The sequence below is a fragment of the Perissodus microlepis genome, chromosome 10 (genome assembly GCF_051167445.1).
Source record: "Perissodus microlepis isolate ML-2025 ecotype Zambia chromosome 10, ASM5116744v1, whole genome shotgun sequence".
NCBI classification, from domain to species: domain Eukaryota; kingdom Metazoa; phylum Chordata; class Actinopteri; order Cichliformes; family Cichlidae; genus Perissodus; species Perissodus microlepis.
In genome coordinates, this window is record NC_140470.1 from 14,318,731 (window position 1) to 14,337,104 (window position 18,374).

At 40.6% G+C, this 18,374-nt stretch overlaps 1 protein-coding gene across 4 annotated transcripts in view; it reads right to left on the bottom strand.

Moving 5' to 3' along the window:
* LOC146379041 (ryanodine receptor 1-like) overlaps positions 1 to 18,374 on the bottom strand; it is a 54,157-nt gene that overhangs the window by 34,093 nt on the left and 1,690 nt on the right. For all 4 annotated transcript variants that reach the window (XM_084942299.1, XM_084942297.1, XM_084942298.1 and 1 more), the window contains exons 2-52: positions 15,787 to 15,906; positions 15,598 to 15,696; positions 15,443 to 15,463; positions 15,208 to 15,282; positions 15,038 to 15,116; positions 14,829 to 14,941; positions 14,647 to 14,746; positions 14,472 to 14,568; positions 13,094 to 13,168; positions 12,835 to 12,991; positions 12,566 to 12,730; positions 12,361 to 12,482; positions 12,056 to 12,242; positions 11,800 to 11,935; positions 11,579 to 11,674; positions 11,241 to 11,359; positions 10,978 to 11,111; positions 10,640 to 10,881; positions 9,928 to 10,120; positions 9,594 to 9,810; positions 9,417 to 9,521; positions 9,215 to 9,318; positions 9,048 to 9,131; positions 8,784 to 8,943; positions 8,201 to 8,348; positions 7,869 to 8,074; positions 7,615 to 7,789; positions 7,323 to 7,531; positions 6,874 to 7,232; positions 6,643 to 6,772; positions 6,288 to 6,448; positions 6,015 to 6,177; positions 5,737 to 5,823; positions 5,397 to 5,623; positions 4,873 to 5,311; positions 4,177 to 4,746; positions 3,884 to 4,084; positions 3,533 to 3,644; positions 3,306 to 3,449; positions 2,764 to 3,037; positions 2,543 to 2,657; positions 2,289 to 2,421; positions 2,096 to 2,190; positions 1,887 to 2,022; positions 1,586 to 1,772; positions 1,390 to 1,501; positions 1,189 to 1,309; positions 825 to 994; positions 506 to 726; positions 333 to 423; positions 102 to 242 (exon numbers count right to left, since the gene is read on the bottom strand). In XM_084942299.1, the coding sequence (XP_084798425.1) occupies positions 102 to 242; positions 333 to 423; positions 506 to 726; positions 825 to 994; positions 1,189 to 1,309; positions 1,390 to 1,501; positions 1,586 to 1,772; positions 1,887 to 2,022; positions 2,096 to 2,190; positions 2,289 to 2,421; positions 2,543 to 2,657; positions 2,764 to 3,037; positions 3,306 to 3,449; positions 3,533 to 3,644; positions 3,884 to 4,084; positions 4,177 to 4,746; positions 4,873 to 5,311; positions 5,397 to 5,623; positions 5,737 to 5,823; positions 6,015 to 6,177; positions 6,288 to 6,448; positions 6,643 to 6,772; positions 6,874 to 7,232; positions 7,323 to 7,531; positions 7,615 to 7,789; positions 7,869 to 8,074; positions 8,201 to 8,348; positions 8,784 to 8,943; positions 9,048 to 9,131; positions 9,215 to 9,318; positions 9,417 to 9,521; positions 9,594 to 9,810; positions 9,928 to 10,120; positions 10,640 to 10,881; positions 10,978 to 11,111; positions 11,241 to 11,359; positions 11,579 to 11,674; positions 11,800 to 11,935; positions 12,056 to 12,242; positions 12,361 to 12,482; positions 12,566 to 12,730; positions 12,835 to 12,991; positions 13,094 to 13,168; positions 14,472 to 14,568; positions 14,647 to 14,746; positions 14,829 to 14,941; positions 15,038 to 15,116; positions 15,208 to 15,282; positions 15,443 to 15,463; positions 15,598 to 15,696; positions 15,787 to 15,906 (8,127 nt within the window). The remainder of the gene's footprint in view (positions 1 to 101; positions 243 to 332; positions 424 to 505; positions 727 to 824; positions 995 to 1,188; positions 1,310 to 1,389; positions 1,502 to 1,585; positions 1,773 to 1,886; positions 2,023 to 2,095; positions 2,191 to 2,288; positions 2,422 to 2,542; positions 2,658 to 2,763; positions 3,038 to 3,305; positions 3,450 to 3,532; positions 3,645 to 3,883; positions 4,085 to 4,176; positions 4,747 to 4,872; positions 5,312 to 5,396; positions 5,624 to 5,736; positions 5,824 to 6,014; positions 6,178 to 6,287; positions 6,449 to 6,642; positions 6,773 to 6,873; positions 7,233 to 7,322; positions 7,532 to 7,614; positions 7,790 to 7,868; positions 8,075 to 8,200; positions 8,349 to 8,783; positions 8,944 to 9,047; positions 9,132 to 9,214; positions 9,319 to 9,416; positions 9,522 to 9,593; positions 9,811 to 9,927; positions 10,121 to 10,639; positions 10,882 to 10,977; positions 11,112 to 11,240; positions 11,360 to 11,578; positions 11,675 to 11,799; positions 11,936 to 12,055; positions 12,243 to 12,360; positions 12,483 to 12,565; positions 12,731 to 12,834; positions 12,992 to 13,093; positions 13,169 to 14,471; positions 14,569 to 14,646; positions 14,747 to 14,828; positions 14,942 to 15,037; positions 15,117 to 15,207; positions 15,283 to 15,442; positions 15,464 to 15,597; positions 15,697 to 15,786; positions 15,907 to 18,374) is intronic.

Consider the following 18,374-nt stretch of genomic DNA (forward strand, 5'->3'; position numbering starts at 1 on the left):
CATCCATCCATCCAGGATTTAGGGCAGCTGGAGCCCATCCCAGCTGTCATTTAATAAGCCAACTAATAAAGTGACAAAGCAAAATAATTTGCAGGAGTTACCTTGTGAGCTAGTGATTCAAAGATCCCCCAAAACAGTTTGCGTGTAAGATGCAGCTCCTCTTCTGATGCAACTCCAAAATTGGCCCAACCATTAGGGAGGCAATAATATTTCCAACAACGCTCATAGTGATTGGTTAAAAGCTGCAGAACGCAACATAACAAAAGTGAAACAGCTAAACTAAAAGAAAAATATTCTGTTAATAGTGAAAACATTTTACAGGGTCCTCATACCTTTAGAGGCATTTTGGCATACTCATTGAGAATGGGCACATCAAATACCAGCCGCCTTAGCAGATGCTGAAGCATAGATGGACGTAGATGCCTGAAGAAAAAATACATTAACACCTAATCCAAACCTGGCAGTATTAAATGACATGTAAGGCATCCTATCATGTTAAACTCACTTGCAGAGAGCCATGAGGCACTCTTCAATAATATCTCTTTGGGCTTTTGTGAAGGCTCGTCCACGAGACAGCCTGTAGATTGTGTGCAACATGGAGTCAATCATTATGGCTCGATGATCACTGCCAGCAAAGAGCGGGGCACACTTGGTGATGAGTGGCAACACAGCTGAGCAGAGGTAGCGGTTCAAAGCCAAAGCCATCTCAGTGGTGCTAAAAGCAACCTGTTGACAAGAAATCTTAGCAGTTATCTTAGTCTGTATAAGCTTTCCATTGTTCCCAGAGAAACAAACAAAAACAGTGTGAACTGTTTGAGCCTTACCGTATCCAGGGAGGAAGCAGCTCTCATGTCAGGCAAAAAGCCCACCTCCAGCACATGGAGAAGGAAATCTTGGTTGTCAATACCATAAACTCTGTCCAAGAACAGCACCATGGGAGCCTTATGATCCGGCACAAAGCTAGCAGACATCTTTGGTTCAATAACGCTGTTGTCTAAGCACAACATGAAGAAAACATTTGGGGAAAGTAATTAAAATGACTGAAAACCCAGAGAGAAAGGACCTATTAGCACGCTGCTGTGTACAATGTAGGACAACCAGTAAAACCATTAATGGTTTTACTGGAGCCATTATTGGGATAATTTGTTGACTGACTGAATACATAACTAATTTATTATGAATTTTCACCTTTTCCAAAAGCTGGAATCTGAAGAGGAAGACTGATGACTCCCACCAGATCTTCTATAGGGACCAGAGACCTCAGAATGGCCCTGATCCTGAGAGCCTCACCTTTACCAGCCTGGATCAACTGTAGAGACACACACACTATAAACGTTTTTTTTCTCTATAAAACTAAAACATTTGGATAAGTTTAGCATGACAGCTTACATGCATCTCTGGAGCACATCTTCCCAGCAGGTCAATAAGAGCAGAGTAAAAAGACATAATGGCATTTCCCAGGTGAACCCTGTTCTCCTCGTGCTGTTCCTCTCCTCCAAACCTGTCAGTAAAAAACATGTCTCTATCTTTCTGCAACACTAGAGCAGATAATAAAATCCTTCCAATGAAGCCAAAAAGCTCTTACATGGGAAAGCGTCTATCTTTCTTAACACTAGGGCCATCCCTTGCAGGGTCCTCTGATATTTTGATTGCCTCCTCAATTGCAGCCAGGAGTCCATTACCACCCTCCCCTCTCAAGGCTGGACCAAAGCACTCAGGCCTACGGATGAGGAGGCGCACCACCACATTTGCATTCTCCTCTACACTTTCTCCTACAAGAAATAGAGACCATAGTTCTTATAGGTTATTGATAAGATCGAGAATTAGAAATAATGAGGAAATTAAAATGAAATGTTACAATGAAATGTTGAAAAAAAAAATCTGACCATTGACAAAAACAGCAAAACGAAGAAAGTCAAGATATTTCTCTCCACCACAAGGATTCCAGCCGATGTCAGGATATCCTTTAGCCAGTAGCATTGGACAGCTCTGAAGTCCACATCCGGCTAAATACTTCACTACCTGGAAAGATTATGAGTGTATTCAAGTCAGGTTAAAAAGTTATAGAATTTTGAACAGATAAACTTTGTTTTACCATTTCAAGATCCTGCTCTTGAAGAGCCAATGCCAGCTCGTTATTGTCAATACAAGACGCTGCAGCCACATCCAAGGGGGTGGAGCCACGCATTCCTAAAGTATACAACAAACGCAGTGGCCAGGTTTATCACAGTCCATGCATGAGAAAGAAATCATCAAGACTAACATTGGATTTCAACAAAGACAATCACCAAGGCCAATGCCACTGTTCTGGAGAAGGTAGCTGAGATGGTCAAACATGGAGCGCTGATTTTGACGACTGATGCGACAGAAGTAGCAGAGGAAACGACAGCAGTTTGTCACCACCCGAGGAAATCTGATCTCCTGTAGGAATAAAGCAACAGAAGAAGTAAGTTAAATAAAGCAGTAGATTCTATTTATTTTATGCATTTGTCTTTCCACAAGAAGATGTTTACAATGATGATGAATGAATTAAAAAACATACTTTTGAGTCCCCACCGCCGAGTACATTGACCATGACCTCCATGACAGTTTCATGCATGCCCAGAGCTCGCATCAAGTTGGGGTGCTGATAGAAAACTTTGTTACTCATGATGTTCCTAAGAAAGACCAATTAAATTTAGCTTGTATCACGTGAACTTATCAATCATTTATTTTAATGCAAGATACTGAGAAATGAGAATGAAAATTTAAATGTCATCAAACCCAATGCTTTGAATTATAAGTCTCTCCTCTTCTGGACCCATCTGGACAATAAGCAGTGAGCGGATCTGGCCCAAGCACTCCAAGAGGTCCATGGTGTCCTGAATGGAAACTGCATTGATGGTGTAGGCCTTAGGAAGGGCACGCATGAGCTCACCGAGTCCATCATACTGCCTGTGAAGGAGGCTGAACATCATACGCACGAGCTCAGGGTTCTGGATAAAAGACTCCTGCGCCCAGTGGATCATAGTATGTGAAATCAACTCCTGCAATGTGCCTGGTGCAAAAAGACAGAAGGTTAAGTAACAATAAGAATGGTCTTGTATTAAAGTGGCCCTAGTTAGATTTAATTTTGGAAGACAATACTATATATACAATAAAACTCCTGGGAAAAACTGCTTTAATAAAATACATTACTGACAAATGACAGACCACAAATCCACAAATTGGTTATCCTTATTTGCAATAATCATCATTTTTGCATTTAAACATGTTGAACTTGGTAATAAATACTAAATTGCTTGTTAAAAGCAAAAAAGGCTTACTTGGTTTTTTGTCTTCTTGTGGCTCAGACTCCACCTCCTCCTTCTTCTCACGAAACTTTTTCACCCTTTCCAGCAATCGAAGGAGCCGTCCACGGACAGAATTATCCACTTCTTCCTCTTGTTCCTCCTCTTCAATGTGAACACCTGAGATCAATGTTTTAAGTAAGTCAATGTAACGGTAGGGACAATTTTTCAATGCACACTTGATGCAGGAAGTGAAAACTGACCACAGTGTGTCAGCAAAGCATTGTGAAAGGCGACCAGAGATTCGCGGACTTCATCAGGAATTGGGGACTCTTCATCCTCAACAGAGTTCTTGAAGTTCATGAGCATGTTGACCTACAGTGAGGTTAGAAACAGGCAAGTATGATAATTTTTTTACTTTAAGGGATGTTTCATCGTAGTACATGAGTAGCTAAGTCCATTTTATATCAGGCAAAATTATTTTTCCACTTTTCTGTTGAAATAAAACACAGACAAAGAAAAATGTGTAGAAATGTAGCCAGTTTTTAAAAAATATTTTTAGCATTTATTTATACAGTTTAACAGTTAACAAATGTACTCTGTTTTCTTCGTACTTGCTCCTGTGGTGGGGAACGAAATTCACGGGTCTTGCGAGCAGTCTCGGCAGCACTCATGGTGAAGGCCTGCATGAGTTCATTGTAGCGCTGCCTCTGGTTGGACTGTATCTGGTTGACAAACTGGTCGGAAAATGCAATGATGGCCTCCACTCTATGACGTAGCTCACAGTCACAGAAATACTGCAGCAGAGTGCACATCTAAAGGACAAAAGCAAAGTGAATCAGCATTAATAAGGTTAGATATCAAGCATTCGGAAAGAGAGTTCCTCTGAATACACAAACTGTCATACCTGTAGTTTCACAGACTCTGGTAGCTTCATCTGGAAAAGTCCTTGCTCTAGATGTTCTTCTTTTCCCTCCCCGCCCGTCTCTAAAGGTTTCACCTCTTTCTCTGTTTCCTCAGCTCCTTTCTCACCATTTACCGGGTCTGTCTCAACCACTGTTTCCTCATGTTGCACAATAGATTCACCCTCCTCTATTGCTTCTTCTTCCTCCAGTTCTTCCTCCTCTTCTTCATAACCCAACCCATCATCCTCAAATTCCTCTTCTTCTTCCCCCAGGGCTTCCTGCTCCCCTTCTTTAATCGCTGCTACTTTGGGAAGGTCCTTCTCTTCTTGCACCTTGGCATCCCCCTCACCAGGCTCCTCCGCTTGCTTGCCTCTAAAGACTGTGGGCTCAATCATCTTTAGGATGTGCGTGACATCTTCATCATCAAACACACCCATTATGAGAAGGGTACTGATGAGCTTTAGGATTGGAACGAAATGAAACTCAACACTGCCTCCCACAGGATCTCTCATGGCTTGACCTCCATCCTGCACTGCCTCAGTCAGCATGTTCAGAGCTTTGGTCTTTAGCACCTAAAAATACAATATGTTGATTAAATGTAAGGTATAATGTATATAATATACAGTACAAAGCATGTAAAAATGTGATTATTAGTAAATTCAGAGTTGCCATTAAGTGCAAAGACACCTCAGTCTTACCAGTAAGGGAATGACTGGACTAAGTGTGTAAATATCTTGATCTGTTCCCACAAACCCAACAGAAGAGAAATGAAGTTTTGGACGCAGACATGTAGTTAGGCCGACGCCAGGTAAAGCATGAGACTTGTCGGAGTACAGAGTGATACTACGTGTTTCTTCTGTCATTGGAACTATGAATTCCTTGTTGGTCCCCAGACGATTCCTTTTAGCTGACTCCAGGTGCATGCTGATGAGCAGGTCATAAAAGCCACTCCTCATTGGTCCAGGTAGGTAGGTGTTCTCTATGGCGTAAAAGAGCTGCGATTCATCCACGTGGCTGCACAAAGCATGTGCCACACGGTTGTTTCCTAGTGCACAAACTGAGCTATATAGCTTCAGAGTATGGTAGTGGAACTTCAGCAAATCCATCCGTTCAGACAGCTCCAAGATGTCAATACACCTATTTAAAGTAAAGAGATTTGCTGAAAAAAAACACATCTTAGCATCTTCTAAGAATAAGAGATGAATACAGCAGAGATGCTGACCTGTTTTCCTCAGGGATGTGAAGGGCCATCATAGTGAGTGGCTCCGTACACTCCACCATCCAGCCTAGTCTCTCACTAACACGTCCCATCTCTGGAGCTAGGAAGTTGTTGGGCATTCGGCTCCAGATAACTGGAGTTAACATCTGGACATCCAGTCTAGGAGGACACTGCGGGACTGGATTTTTGCGTTCACTCCGAAACATCGCGGCTGAGATCGGCATGATGTTCTAGCAAGACAAATGAGGCATTAAGAAAGGCTGTTACACAACACAGCCAATAACTGGAAACTGTATTTCCTATTTTGAAGGTTGATTAAATGCAGCAATTCTTTGCGACTGACCTTGAGCTTGCCTAAATCAAACTGAACCATATTCTGACTGGAAGGCAGAACAAAGACAGCCGGAAACAATTTTGTGGTTGGCTCCACCTGAAGGAAGATAATTTAACACGAATACAGAATTTAACCAGGAATAGAATAGAATAGCTCATTATTGTCATTGTCCATGTACAATGAAATTGTGGGTGCTCCATGCCAATATGAATAGTAAGACAGCAGGAATAAACAACAATATATACAAGCAAGAGGAAGGCATAATATCAGACTGAAAATTATCTAACCTGATAAAATGTATTGATCTCTTTTCCATTTCCAGTGAAAGTCATTAGCCCAGTGTCCAAATCAATGAGACAGCCAATCACAAAATCCTCCTGACTGACTCGGGTCTGCTGGGAGCTACTGAACTCCCCTCCCCATACAATATAGCAATTGCTGCGTTTGATACTGTAAAAACAAAGAAGAACCAAGAAACCAGTTGTGTATGTTTATCATATTCAATTGGAAACACAGGCTTTTTTTGGGGGGGTGGGGGGGTCTTTCCATAAGTAACATACCTGTCATGAATGTTGCCTTTGTCATCACCTACAGTGACAGTTACATTTCTGACTTTGCTGATATCGAAATGAGGGTCGTACTGGTGATAGTCAGGTGTTATCCAGCCAACCCACACGCCACTTAGCTCCTGTCCAGCAAACACTCGTACTGAGTAATAGTACTGTTGAACGAAGGAGAAAAAGAAGCACACAAAAATTATTTAATGTGAAAATCACTGATCATCACTGTTAAAAAAGGCAGTTTTCTTATATAGTTTGTTAATGATTACAAACTGGCAGTAGCACCATAAATGGCAAGTTTAGGCATGAACTTTATATGTTTATGAATATAATAACTACATAAGTTCAGACATACTGTAGTGGTATTGAGGATGATGTCCATGTCATCCCTGTCATCTGGTACTACATCTTCCACTAAGCGGGGCATGGTGGGTACAACAGGGGTTGGAGTTATTAACGCTGCCTTTTTAGCCTTGAAAAGGAAACTGCAAAGAACAACAGTAATTACGCTACCGCTCACAAACACAGTATCCCATCGATAGATTTGACACATCCACTTCTAAAGTGGTGCTATGTGATTCCATACCCTTTCTTTTTGCTTTTCTCAGTGGAGGCATCCTTCTCGTTTTCTCCATTTTTGATAGCAGGCGTCTCTTTAGGAACTGAGGTTTCCTTCTTTTCCTCCTCCTGCTCCTTGCGAGTAGCAGACTTTTTGAGTATTTCAAAATCAGAGCCTGGGTCCACCTCCAACACTTCATCCTCAGGGATGGTCAAAGTGCGAGTAAGAAGAGTGGTCCCTGCTGGGATTTTAAAAGTCTCATGAAACTCAACTGGCATGCTGAGTCTGAAGAAGAGCAGATCTGTGTTGGCATTCTGAGATCCAAATGTCTTGTGGGTCGCTTTAATACAAGGGGGGGTATCAACTGTCCCGTCAACGCGTGACACCTAGTGCACAGACAAACAGGTCTTGATTGTGATCTTGAATTTACGTATTCAGCATGGAAACAAACCATTGTAACAGGTGATGTACAGTACCTCAATGTGAGGATGATCAGCTGGGACAGGAATAAACTGGGGAAGGCTCTTGCTGAACCACATGGTAATGTCTCTTTTCATGTTGATAGCAAATGGTTCAAACCCTTCCTGTAGGCCACAGATGGTAAAGTATCGAAGACTGCTGACGTTCTGACCCAGGTTGATCCTGCCAACCTGAGACAGGCCCAGACTGCACACAGGTATGAAGCCTGGAGGTGTTGGAAACATGCATGAACACACACATGAAACATGGAATACACATGCAAAGGTACTCACTTTTTATTGTACCTACCTTCTCCTATCTCGATATCCTTAAAAGCCATCTCTGAGCCCGAATCACTGATCAGCATTTCTCCATTGAGGGTGAACATGATGTTCATCTCAGTGAGGTCAATCATACAACCCACCACATCACCAGATTGCCACTGACGGCCAAATGGCTCATTTCCTATGTGCCAGCGTTGGGCCTAAAAACATTATAACTTTGTAGTTTAATACCAGACAGATGTAGGCACCCATCATAGTGTAGAAACTATGGTCTCCCACCTTAAAGCCATTGAAGACATACGCCAACTCATCTGCACCAAGTTCAGTGTCTGCACGAACATTGGGCCTGGACCAGCCCACTCTCATCTCTCCAACTGTCACAGCTTCAAACTCAAAGTACCACTTCCCCTGTGTAACAGCGTAAGATTTCTCTGCTCTGAACACTCTGATTTTATCTCCACGGGAGCTGCCTGGTCCATGTCCACCTATAAAAGCACAAACCCACTAATGAACACTTCAACAATTAAAAACCTTCTACATTTCTTTAATAAAGGATCTTCCAAGATGACGTTAAAAACATGATTTACTGCTTTTAAATGGTGGAAACTTACTGCTCTCCTGATCAGGTGGTTCTATGTTGTAACCGTAACCAATCAGAGTGCGAACAGCAGCACAAACCGTGTCTCTGTTGGTCTTTTTTGTCTTTTCATCCAGGAGGTTATAAGGAACCAGACGAGGATTGCGCTTGTTCATAATGTCCTTTACAAAAAAATAATACCAAACATTAAAATATAATTACACACATTTCAATTATTTTTATTATTATTACTAGTAAATCCCTGTGTTACACGTGGGAGAAGGGGGGCATTCTAGCATGCATATGCTATGACTATTATAGTACGATGATATGGAACATTATATTGTGACACATCTGGCATTTTATTTGGAGTCAGTTAGGAGAATTGTTGCTTACTTACTTAACTTATCTCTCAAGTGCACAAATCTAAATGATTTTGGAATTTCTATAAAATATTTGAAAATAGATGCCACAGACATGTTGGCATCAGGATGGATTTATTCGTCTGGGAGGAGATTGCGAACACACACACATCAGGAGACATATGCTACAACCATACTAGTATGATGATAATGATGATTATCATTTTTGTGACTCCATAGAAAGAATGGTGGTACCTGGACAATACTGTATGTCCATCCCTGGCGGACTCGGTCTCTTGCCCAAACATTGTGTCCATTTTCTGCCAGTCTCTCCACTAGAGTGTTTTGATTAGGAGTCAGCTTGACATGGTTAAGGTCCAAAGGGGCCGGCTTGTATCCGTTACTCTGCATGTACCTAATTAACAATGCTATGTGATCAAAATGGGTCCTGGAGAGCCTTTACAGATTGTTATAAAAATAACTTCACAAGTTAAGGTTATTAATGTTTTTGTAGCTCACGTTTTAGGGAGTTTGGTCCTTTTGAGATTCTCTTCTGCTTTCTCATCTCCCATTCCTACATGACAGCCTAGTGCCAACAGAGTCCTGTGAAATGAATCACACAAAATATTAGAAACACAAACAGATGAAAGCCCAGTGCTGTTAATTAAGTGAAGAATTCACCGTACTTCAGTGTCTCTCCAGACATTGCTAAATTATAGTTCTTCTCGGGTTCAGGCAGACTCTGGAAATCTACCAGGCAGGGGTGCAGCTTCTTGTTATCGTCACGAAACTTTTAACAACAAAAAGTGCAAAGATTTTTAAAACAAAACAGCTGATGTATACAACAATAGGTTCTGTGGGAACCATAACCAGGACCGAATCACTCACTGGTCCATACGTCCACCCTTGTTCAATGCGGGTAACAGCCCATAACTCGTGGCTATTTTCTGCGAGCTTCTCTCGAATGCGCTCCAAATGAGGTGGAAGCACAATCTGAAATGATACTCAAAAAAATCAGCACAGCATGAAGAAAAGAAAATGAAAGCAGTAAAAACTGGATTTTACCTGTATAGTGTCTACTGGACAAGGTGTGAAGGCTGTATGTGAAAGGGACTGAGTTGGACCCAGCAGATTCCGGACACCATCAAAATCCTGCTTATACTCTTTGATGGGCTCGATCCGCAAACGGTCCCTGGGTAGCACTGCTTCATAGCACGGAGCGTAGCCTGGAGGTGGGAGAAACTTGAAATGCCCATGACGACCTCCAAGAAGAAATCGCAGTCTTTTGGGGAAAAAAAATTACATTAGTTGGTTTACAAAACAACTATTTAAATACCTATAATGCAATTATTAATAAATAAAATCATAATATCTACTCGATAAATGCACAATATCCTACCTTATGCCTGCAGAGAAGCTCACAACAGGAAAGAACAGTCCATCTAGGTTGAAGTTCTCAAACATTCCCTGAACAGGATGGCCATTTATACGAAAGGAAATGCTGGGCACGCTCAGATCCAAGCAGCAGCTGACCACATCCTCTGCTGCCAGGAGGTGCTGATTTGTTGTGGCGACATGACGTGGAACACGTCCTGCAGACACATAAAGTGAGTAAAATTATATTTTACAGTTTACTATTTCCGAAATTCATACAGAAGACTAATCAGCAAAAGTCTGCACTAGAGTTGGTGCTGAAGATGCAAAAAACTTCTGAAAGTGTGTGTATGGGGATGTTTTTAGACATAAGGGATTAAGCTGCTTCCCTTCATTAGACTCTTGATAGGAGTGCCACCAGAGAGACAACTGAATGGTGTTCTTCCACTCCTATAAGGAGCTGCACATGACTGCACAAATGAAAGCCTTGTGGAGACTCCTCTTGGATTTTAAGAGAAAACCAAAATGGAAGCTTATTTGGAAACTTTCTGTTAATATCCAAGAACAATCTACCAAAACGTTTATGAAAAAGATTAGAAATAAGGCAAGGTTTTTGAAACATCAATTTTAAGTAAACAAGGATCGGGCAACTGGAAGTCGAAATACAACATGAACAATGGCTGGAAGGGAAATGAACAATCCTGTGTACATTTACCATAAACCATAGTAGATTTTACCTGACCAGAGGTGAAGCCCGTCAAAACCATAAGAGTAGAGATCATCTCCAACCCCGTTACCCCCCCAGCCTTCTCCTCCGCCAGGATAAGGACTGTAACCCTCTGTCAGAGCCCAACCTACACGGAGATGATATGGCTGAGCTGTAAGAAACGGCTCTACGTGGTCCACCATCACCTCAAAATACCACTTCTTATACTGAGTGGATCCTTCGCAAGTTCCAAGGAAAACATTGGGTCTCATGCTGAGGTAGGATTACAAAAAAGGAGGAGTCAGAGGAGTTGTTTAGATACTTTGGTGAAATCAACAAAGATGAAACATTCACTATAATCTGACCCACCTGGTTACATAGTTGATGATGTTAGTTTGAAGTAGAAGGTCACGTCCTGGTAACAGATTCTCTGTGATGAGATTCTGATTTGACCTTACAGCGACCCCATTACACACACAGAGGGAACAAAGCACATCCAAGACCTGTCAGGAAAAGGTTTATAGAATCTAAGACTCACTGCATTTTATACAGTAAGTATGTCGAGAGCAATAAGTTCACATGCTGCAGGTTTTTGCAGTATGCTCAGAAAACATTGTTGCAGCGTTTCTGACCTTGTGATTGCGTCCATGCTTATCCAGCAGAGAGATGATTGATTTGATGTGATTCTCTTGAATAATATTCAAAACCTCTGGACTCTCAATCAGGACGCAATATAAAACCTCCAGGATTCCTATTCTCGTAAAAAATATGACAATATATGAATACACTGTAAAGTTTTGGGCTTTATATTAAATTGCAGAAGACCAACATAGTAAATGCATATGTTCTCAGAAAAAAAAATAATAATGCAAATGAATACAGCACAATAAGTTCAGTTTTATCAACCCTCTGTCGTTATAAAACAAAACCAGTTTCCATCAGCTAATAAACAGATTCATGTCCTAGATACCTGAAGATGCTTCCAAACGATCCAGTTTACTGACCAGCCAGTCAAGGTTGTCGCAGAAGAGGGCGCAGTTGGCACGGTTACCTCTGATCAAAGAAGCTGATCAAAGAAAAGATTAGAAATGCAACAGACTCACAAACAAGAAAAGTGTCCAAATGTGGTAACACTAATGATTATTAGTCTAAAACAGTGAATGAGTGAAATAAACCATCATCTGCACATACCTAGCAATTCATACAGTAAGTTCACAATCTCTTTCCATGACTCAGCAGCTTCTTCCCCAGCATACTCTGAGAAATGGGCTGCTGTGTTGTACACATTGAGGCGATCAACGCAGTCCAGAACAAGCGTAATCATTCCCTGTTACAGCAATAAAAACTGAAATAAAAGCACTGACCAAAAATTAAATCTATCAAATAAAATGTTAATCCAGAATTCAGCTGTTCTCATGAAAAGTGAGTTCTCATTATCCAAACTAACCTCTTCCTGAAAAAGGTTCTGTCTGTTTTTTAAGGAGCGGAGCTTGAACTGCTTGTCCTCGTGCTCCAGTTCCTCTTCAGGGGGTCGGAAGTAGAAAATGAGATCCTGCAACGAGAGCACCACTGTGTCCATAGGCAGAGACGGGGCATTGGCAGATTTATTTTTTCCACTTAGAGCATCAAGTCCTCTGGGAACATAAAGAGAATACAGAAGACATGAGAATACCACAACAAATATGACATATATTTTTAAAAAAACAAGAAAATGACTAATATAAAAGATTGAAATAACATGTAAAATGCTACTTGATGAACTGGTTGAAGAGGCCTGTTGTGCTGTAAATCATCCTGGCAGCTTGAGACTCTTCAGTCTGAGATCGAGCAACCGTGAGGGCATCATCCATGTGACCTTCTTTGTGGAGTATGGCCTACGAATCAAACATGGGTGTTCTTCAAACATAAGTATATACTCAACACTCATAAATAGAAGAGTAAATGCTTTCTGCTTTACCTTTCTCTTCAGAGGACCTAGACGTGCAGATTTGGCATCAACAGCAGCATATGTAAGCCACAGGCCAGATGAAACATGCTGTACAAAGCACATGGACTCTCCATACTTGATCTCAGGTATGCCCATGCCCTCCACATCTCGTTTCTGGGTCACTTCAATTTTTTCCTGTAATTTAAATAAAAAGTGTTCCCTTCAAAACTGTTATGAATATCTACACTTGTGCTAAGAGACAGACACTGCCTTTTATAGATTTCACTTTGTACAATAACCTTTGAAATCCTGAAGCAGAAGGCTGACATCTTGGAATTTGCTTTCTCTGGGTCCACCAAGAGAAGTCCTTTCTCCTCATCCAGACAAAGGTATCGGCCTGTTGTTATGTGACGTATCCGGAAAGACTGGCCCCACTTAATGTGGCCTCCACTCCAACTACCAACGGGGACACACAAATGAGCATCAGCCACAACATGAAGTCACTCTAGTCATTCCATCAACATGAAGTCATTCCTGCGAGGGAATCATCATACGTACGCAATACGTAGTGGCTCAAGTCTCCATAAGGATCGAGCATGACTGCATACTGGCCCTCCTTCATAGTGAGCAACTCTGGAAAAAAACATGCCAGTCAATGATGTGCAATGTGCATCAGGAAATTTCAAGCTTGAAAATTCCAAAATATTAGGATTTTTCTTATATGCAGCAATCATTTTAGTTCATGTGCACAGTATGACAGTTTAAGAGCTTTATTAAATCATTTCAAGATCAAAGATCATAAGTCCAGACCAATGCGGTCTTGACTTCACAGTGCAATTTTAAAGTGTACTATGAAGCATTTTTCATGTAAATGCTTTACTATTGCCAACACGTAAAAACTACACTTAAAGGGAAATGTTAAAACTGACTGAAGTTCCTACAATCCAAGTTTCCTCTGACTGACTGTGGACTGATTTATATTAAAGGTGCTCAAATTTGCCTATACAATGGATGCCACATTTATTCCTACTCATCAATACCTTGCCCAAGTACCCTAAAAGCAGCTCCCTCACAACAAAGGCCTTTTCCAGCACACGATAGACTGTAAAGGGGCATCCACGCAGGAAGCAACTAGCAGTGACAGTGCAACCAAAAACCACTGAAAGTCAGCGACGGGAGATAGGCAGTCTGTATTTACATTTTTGGTCAACTTTGAGACCAGCAATTTAAGAGGCTACCAATAAGAACACATGATACCATTGATTGGCATTTGGCTGGGTAGTAAATAGTTTAGAGGATTACCTAGGCAACCAGAACCTGGATTGACCATCTGTCAAAGACGAAGCAATGGATGACAAGCAAAACTTCACATATGTACGGAGTCCCGCAGGGGGCAAAACTTTTGCGAGATTTCGCAAAACAAACTCGGGATCTCGCAAAAACAAACTCGGGATCTCGCAAAAGTTGAATTCCAACAATGGCGGCAGCTACTTAGTTGTAATATTACTCTTTTTGGGTCACAAAATACACTTTTAAGATATTTTGAGGCGTGAATGTAGTTGTGTAAACGTCAGATATCTGCTCGGTTTACAAGACATCACATATTTGCAAAAGTGCTCCGACGTTTTCGGAGATGTATAAAACTTTTGCGAGATCTCGCAAAAGTTTTGCGAGATCCCGAGTTTGTTTTGCGAGATCTCGCAAAAATTTTGAGACAATGTTAGCTAACATTAGCCATAAGAAAGACCCACGTTGGTGCTTTCAATACAGTCTTATAACACCACACGCTACTAAAAAACAGCAAGCCCTAAAAACATTTTAAAAAGTCTGTGACAGAAATACAGACATGTAAAGCTAAAACAATTAAAACCTACGAGTTTGGTATTTATGTAGTTAATATCGGATTGCATGTACTGCCATGAAAGACACTGGTCACCTGTGCCGGTCGTCCCCTTGGTCAGCTGCTGGGATTGCCAAACACTCGTCCATGTGACCGTGGAACAGCCGGAGCACATACCCTCCAGTCAGAAAACCTAGAGACAAAGAGCTCGGTTAGGTTTAGGTGTATTGTTTTGTTTTGTTTTGTTTTTAGCAGAAAGAAAATTACATACCTTCAGCTAGTTCACATCCAGACATTACAGGGGTCATGGTCCACAGAGTTTGCATGAAGGAAGCATCTACCATTAAATCACCACTGGCATAGGACAGGTGCTGCAAAGAGTGCAGATGGTAATATTAGTAATACAGACTGTAAGCTCTGACTTTTGATGCAAGTAAACGCAGTCGTGGTTACCAGGTATCGCTCTGAAGAAACACTGACAAGAATGAGGTCATCTCCGACTCTGACCTTCTCTCCTTCAGACCTTTGCTTAGAGGCTGGATGGATGGTCCACCAGCAGGCCTCTCCTGTAGTGGATATAAAGATTTAAAAAAAAAACAAAAAAAAAAAAAACCCTACATCGGAGTCTGATGGACATGTTGAGCAAAAATGTTCGTAGTCACCTGTGGAGTCTTCCTGCAAGCCCACATCAAAAGCCAGTTTGTCTGTCAGTGAGCGCGACGTAGTCAAACAGCTTAAGTACTGCAGTGGAAAGACAGAGATAACACTCCCAATCAGCTTTAAGAAGACGATATGATGGAAAAACAACCACGGTAACTGCAAATGTACTCACCATGCTGGAGTGGGTGTGTTTCAGCAGGATGGCATGTCCATACAGGAGGGTTCGATGACCCCCACCTTGTGACGACTGAGTGGAGAAGGTAGAAGAAGATTTAGTGGTTAATGTATTAATGAGATAAGTTGATTGTAATATTGTGAGCAGGTTATCAGAAACAACTTCAATAAATTATGACACACTGAAAACTCAGATTTAAGTACTGGACAAAAGGAAACCTGAGCAAACCTACCCATTTGTCCAAATCGACTGCCTATGGTTGGCAGGTGGGAGATGTATAAAGTCAGAAAAGAAACAACGTGAATATAAGTTGATTGCAGCAAAAGATTAAATCAAAGAACTTGTATGTATTATATCACGTGTAACCTTGTAACCTCTAAATCTTACCTCATCCACAGAGGAGTTGGACAACATCTCCTGTAATGCTCGCACAGACAGGGATTGCTCCAAAATGAAGCAGCAGATGGCGAGGTCTGGAGGGACATTCTGAAAGACACAACAACCAGTCAGCTTGGTGAACAGCAGCAATGCAAGCTCTCAAAGAAGTTATATCATTGCATTGTGTCCTTTAAATACCTGAGCATTCGATGTGGTCTCGAGAAAGCACAGACGATTTCCAAAACCTTCACATGACAGGCACAGCTTGATCTGTTCCTTAAGAATAGATGCAGTGCACTGCAGCACTACATGGTCATCCTACAAGGATAAAATAAGCTTGAAGCAGAGTAGGCATTTTGACAGGAAAACATGCACAGAGGGGTCTGTCAAAATAGCCTTTGAATCAAAGAATAGTTTGGATTTCAAACGAACAATTACAAAAGCAAAGTGTTTCAGATTAACCATTTATTCTGAAACATTTTTGTTTATGTAGAAAAATATTACAAATGAGCATACACCACATTCTGTCTTTTGAGATTACCTAATTTTCAGTTATGCTAGTAACAGCTAGTTTAGTGTTCTGGTATTGATGTAACAGACATCTATAACCTCACATGCATTTAAGCAAATCTTAGATTTCATGGTGCATCTTACTTTTCATGGGTAAGCATATTTAACTTTTAATTAGTCGCCCCGATCGGTCCATATTGACTGTACTATATTTATAAACAGTGACGTAACAACCAAAACAAGAGGTGTCAAACATATTAAGAAGCAACGTAATGTAAATGCATGATTTTTAACACTATATAAAAATTTATATCTATATGTATGTTTTTCTTTTCTTTCACTCCCAACTCCTCCTACACCATCAGGAGTTGGGCAACCAAACTTGGCACATAGGTGCATCATGAGTTCTTATTTATATCGGTTTTTATGACATCATCATATTGCCTAGCAGCAGGCTAAAATAACCTGCTTTTAATCACTTTTAACACCGTATAGAACAAATGTAGTATCTTTTTTATACAACAATTGGAGCTAATTTCTTTCCATAAACCTCAGTTACGCACGATAAAATATACTATTAACACCATCAGGCTGCCTAGTAACCACCTGGCAACAGGCTAAAATGGCCTGGTTTTTTTTCGCCTTTACACGGCTAGAATTTCTTATTAAAGCATTTTTAACTACAAAAGCTGATTTATACTTCATATATTAAGTATAAAGTATTAAGTGTATTAAGTACATGCTTTTATGAGGTGTTATAGGTACAAAAATACTTAAAATGGGTAACTTTAAGCATTTATGTGGCTGTTACACCTTATAAAAGCATCGTGTCCTTTTAATTTAATGGCTAACAGCACAAACAGGCTGAACAACACTGTAGCGCAGGTATGTACTGTTTAATTTAACAAACAACTTGCTTAACAACATGAATAATAAAGTTGAGACAAATGAATCAACCTGCAATAAAATGTGATTTTTCAAGCTACTCCCCAAGTTTGAGCCTCTGTGTTGTGTTACTTTTCAGTGCATGTCACTGGCCACAGATCCCTAAGCCCCTTCCTTTGGCTCTGAGACCCCAGCACAGTTATCTATTTCAGGCGGCTGCACCTGCTGTTCACACATCCCTTTCTGGAAAGCAAAAGATATTTAGGATTTGACAGCCAGGAAGAAAATCTCCCCTCATTGCACTTGTTCAGTAACGCAATTACTCATGTTTTCAAAGGAGAGAAATATATAAAACCTTACTTTGAGGCAACACAACTCAAAATTTCACACACCGCTGTATTTAAAAATTGCTAAATTTCTTTCTCCCCCTTAATCATAGCACATGCTTACAACAAAGAACACTAAAAGGAGTTTATTGATTGTCAGAATGTGGAAAAAAAAAGTCTGAAAATTGATACTGGTATTTACACTACTATACATCTATTGTAGTGATGGAGCACCCTGACTCAAGTTAAATTTTCATTTATGGTGAATTCTGAAAAAAACAACAACAATTTAAACTAAAAACATAAATCAATGAAATACAACCCAGAAATTACATATTCTCAGTCTTAGTTTTTCAGATCTTGAATAAAGTTACTAAAGCTTGTTGGTATTAATAGTCCAGTACAGCGATGCAGCTCTAACACTGTGATTCTACGTTTTCTTTTTTTATATTACTCAGTTTTAGCATGACTTTAAGATAATTATAACGTAATATCATATTAACGTAAAAATACAGTCTTATTATTGTCAATTAATTTTATGATCTGATCACAGTCTTTTCATATCTTTAACCTTTGGCATAGTCAAGTCAAGTCTGTCATTTACAACTTTAAAGCAAAAAATACTGTACATCTTGCAGACGACCTTAAAGACCGTTCAGCAAAATATTATAGAGCCTTCATAAACTGACAGTCCTACGGGAACCCTGCAGGATCACAACAGCAGTTTTGATCAGGGCAGCTACTAAGCATTTCCCCTCAATGTAGTAATATACCTACACTCACTAGTCATTTTATTAGGTACACCCTACTTCAGTTATCAGTTTGCTCCCCCTTTTGCCTTCAGGACTGCCCTAATTCTTCATGTAATGGATTCAAGGAAGGTGTTGGAAACATTCCTCAAAGATTTTGGTCGATATTGACAGGATAGCATCACACAGTTGCCGTGGATTTGTTGGCTGCACTTCTATGATGTGAATCTGGATTGATGATCTGGTCACTGTGGAGACAATTTGAGTACAAGTAACTCACTGTCACTATCAGGAAACCAGACTAAGATGATATGAG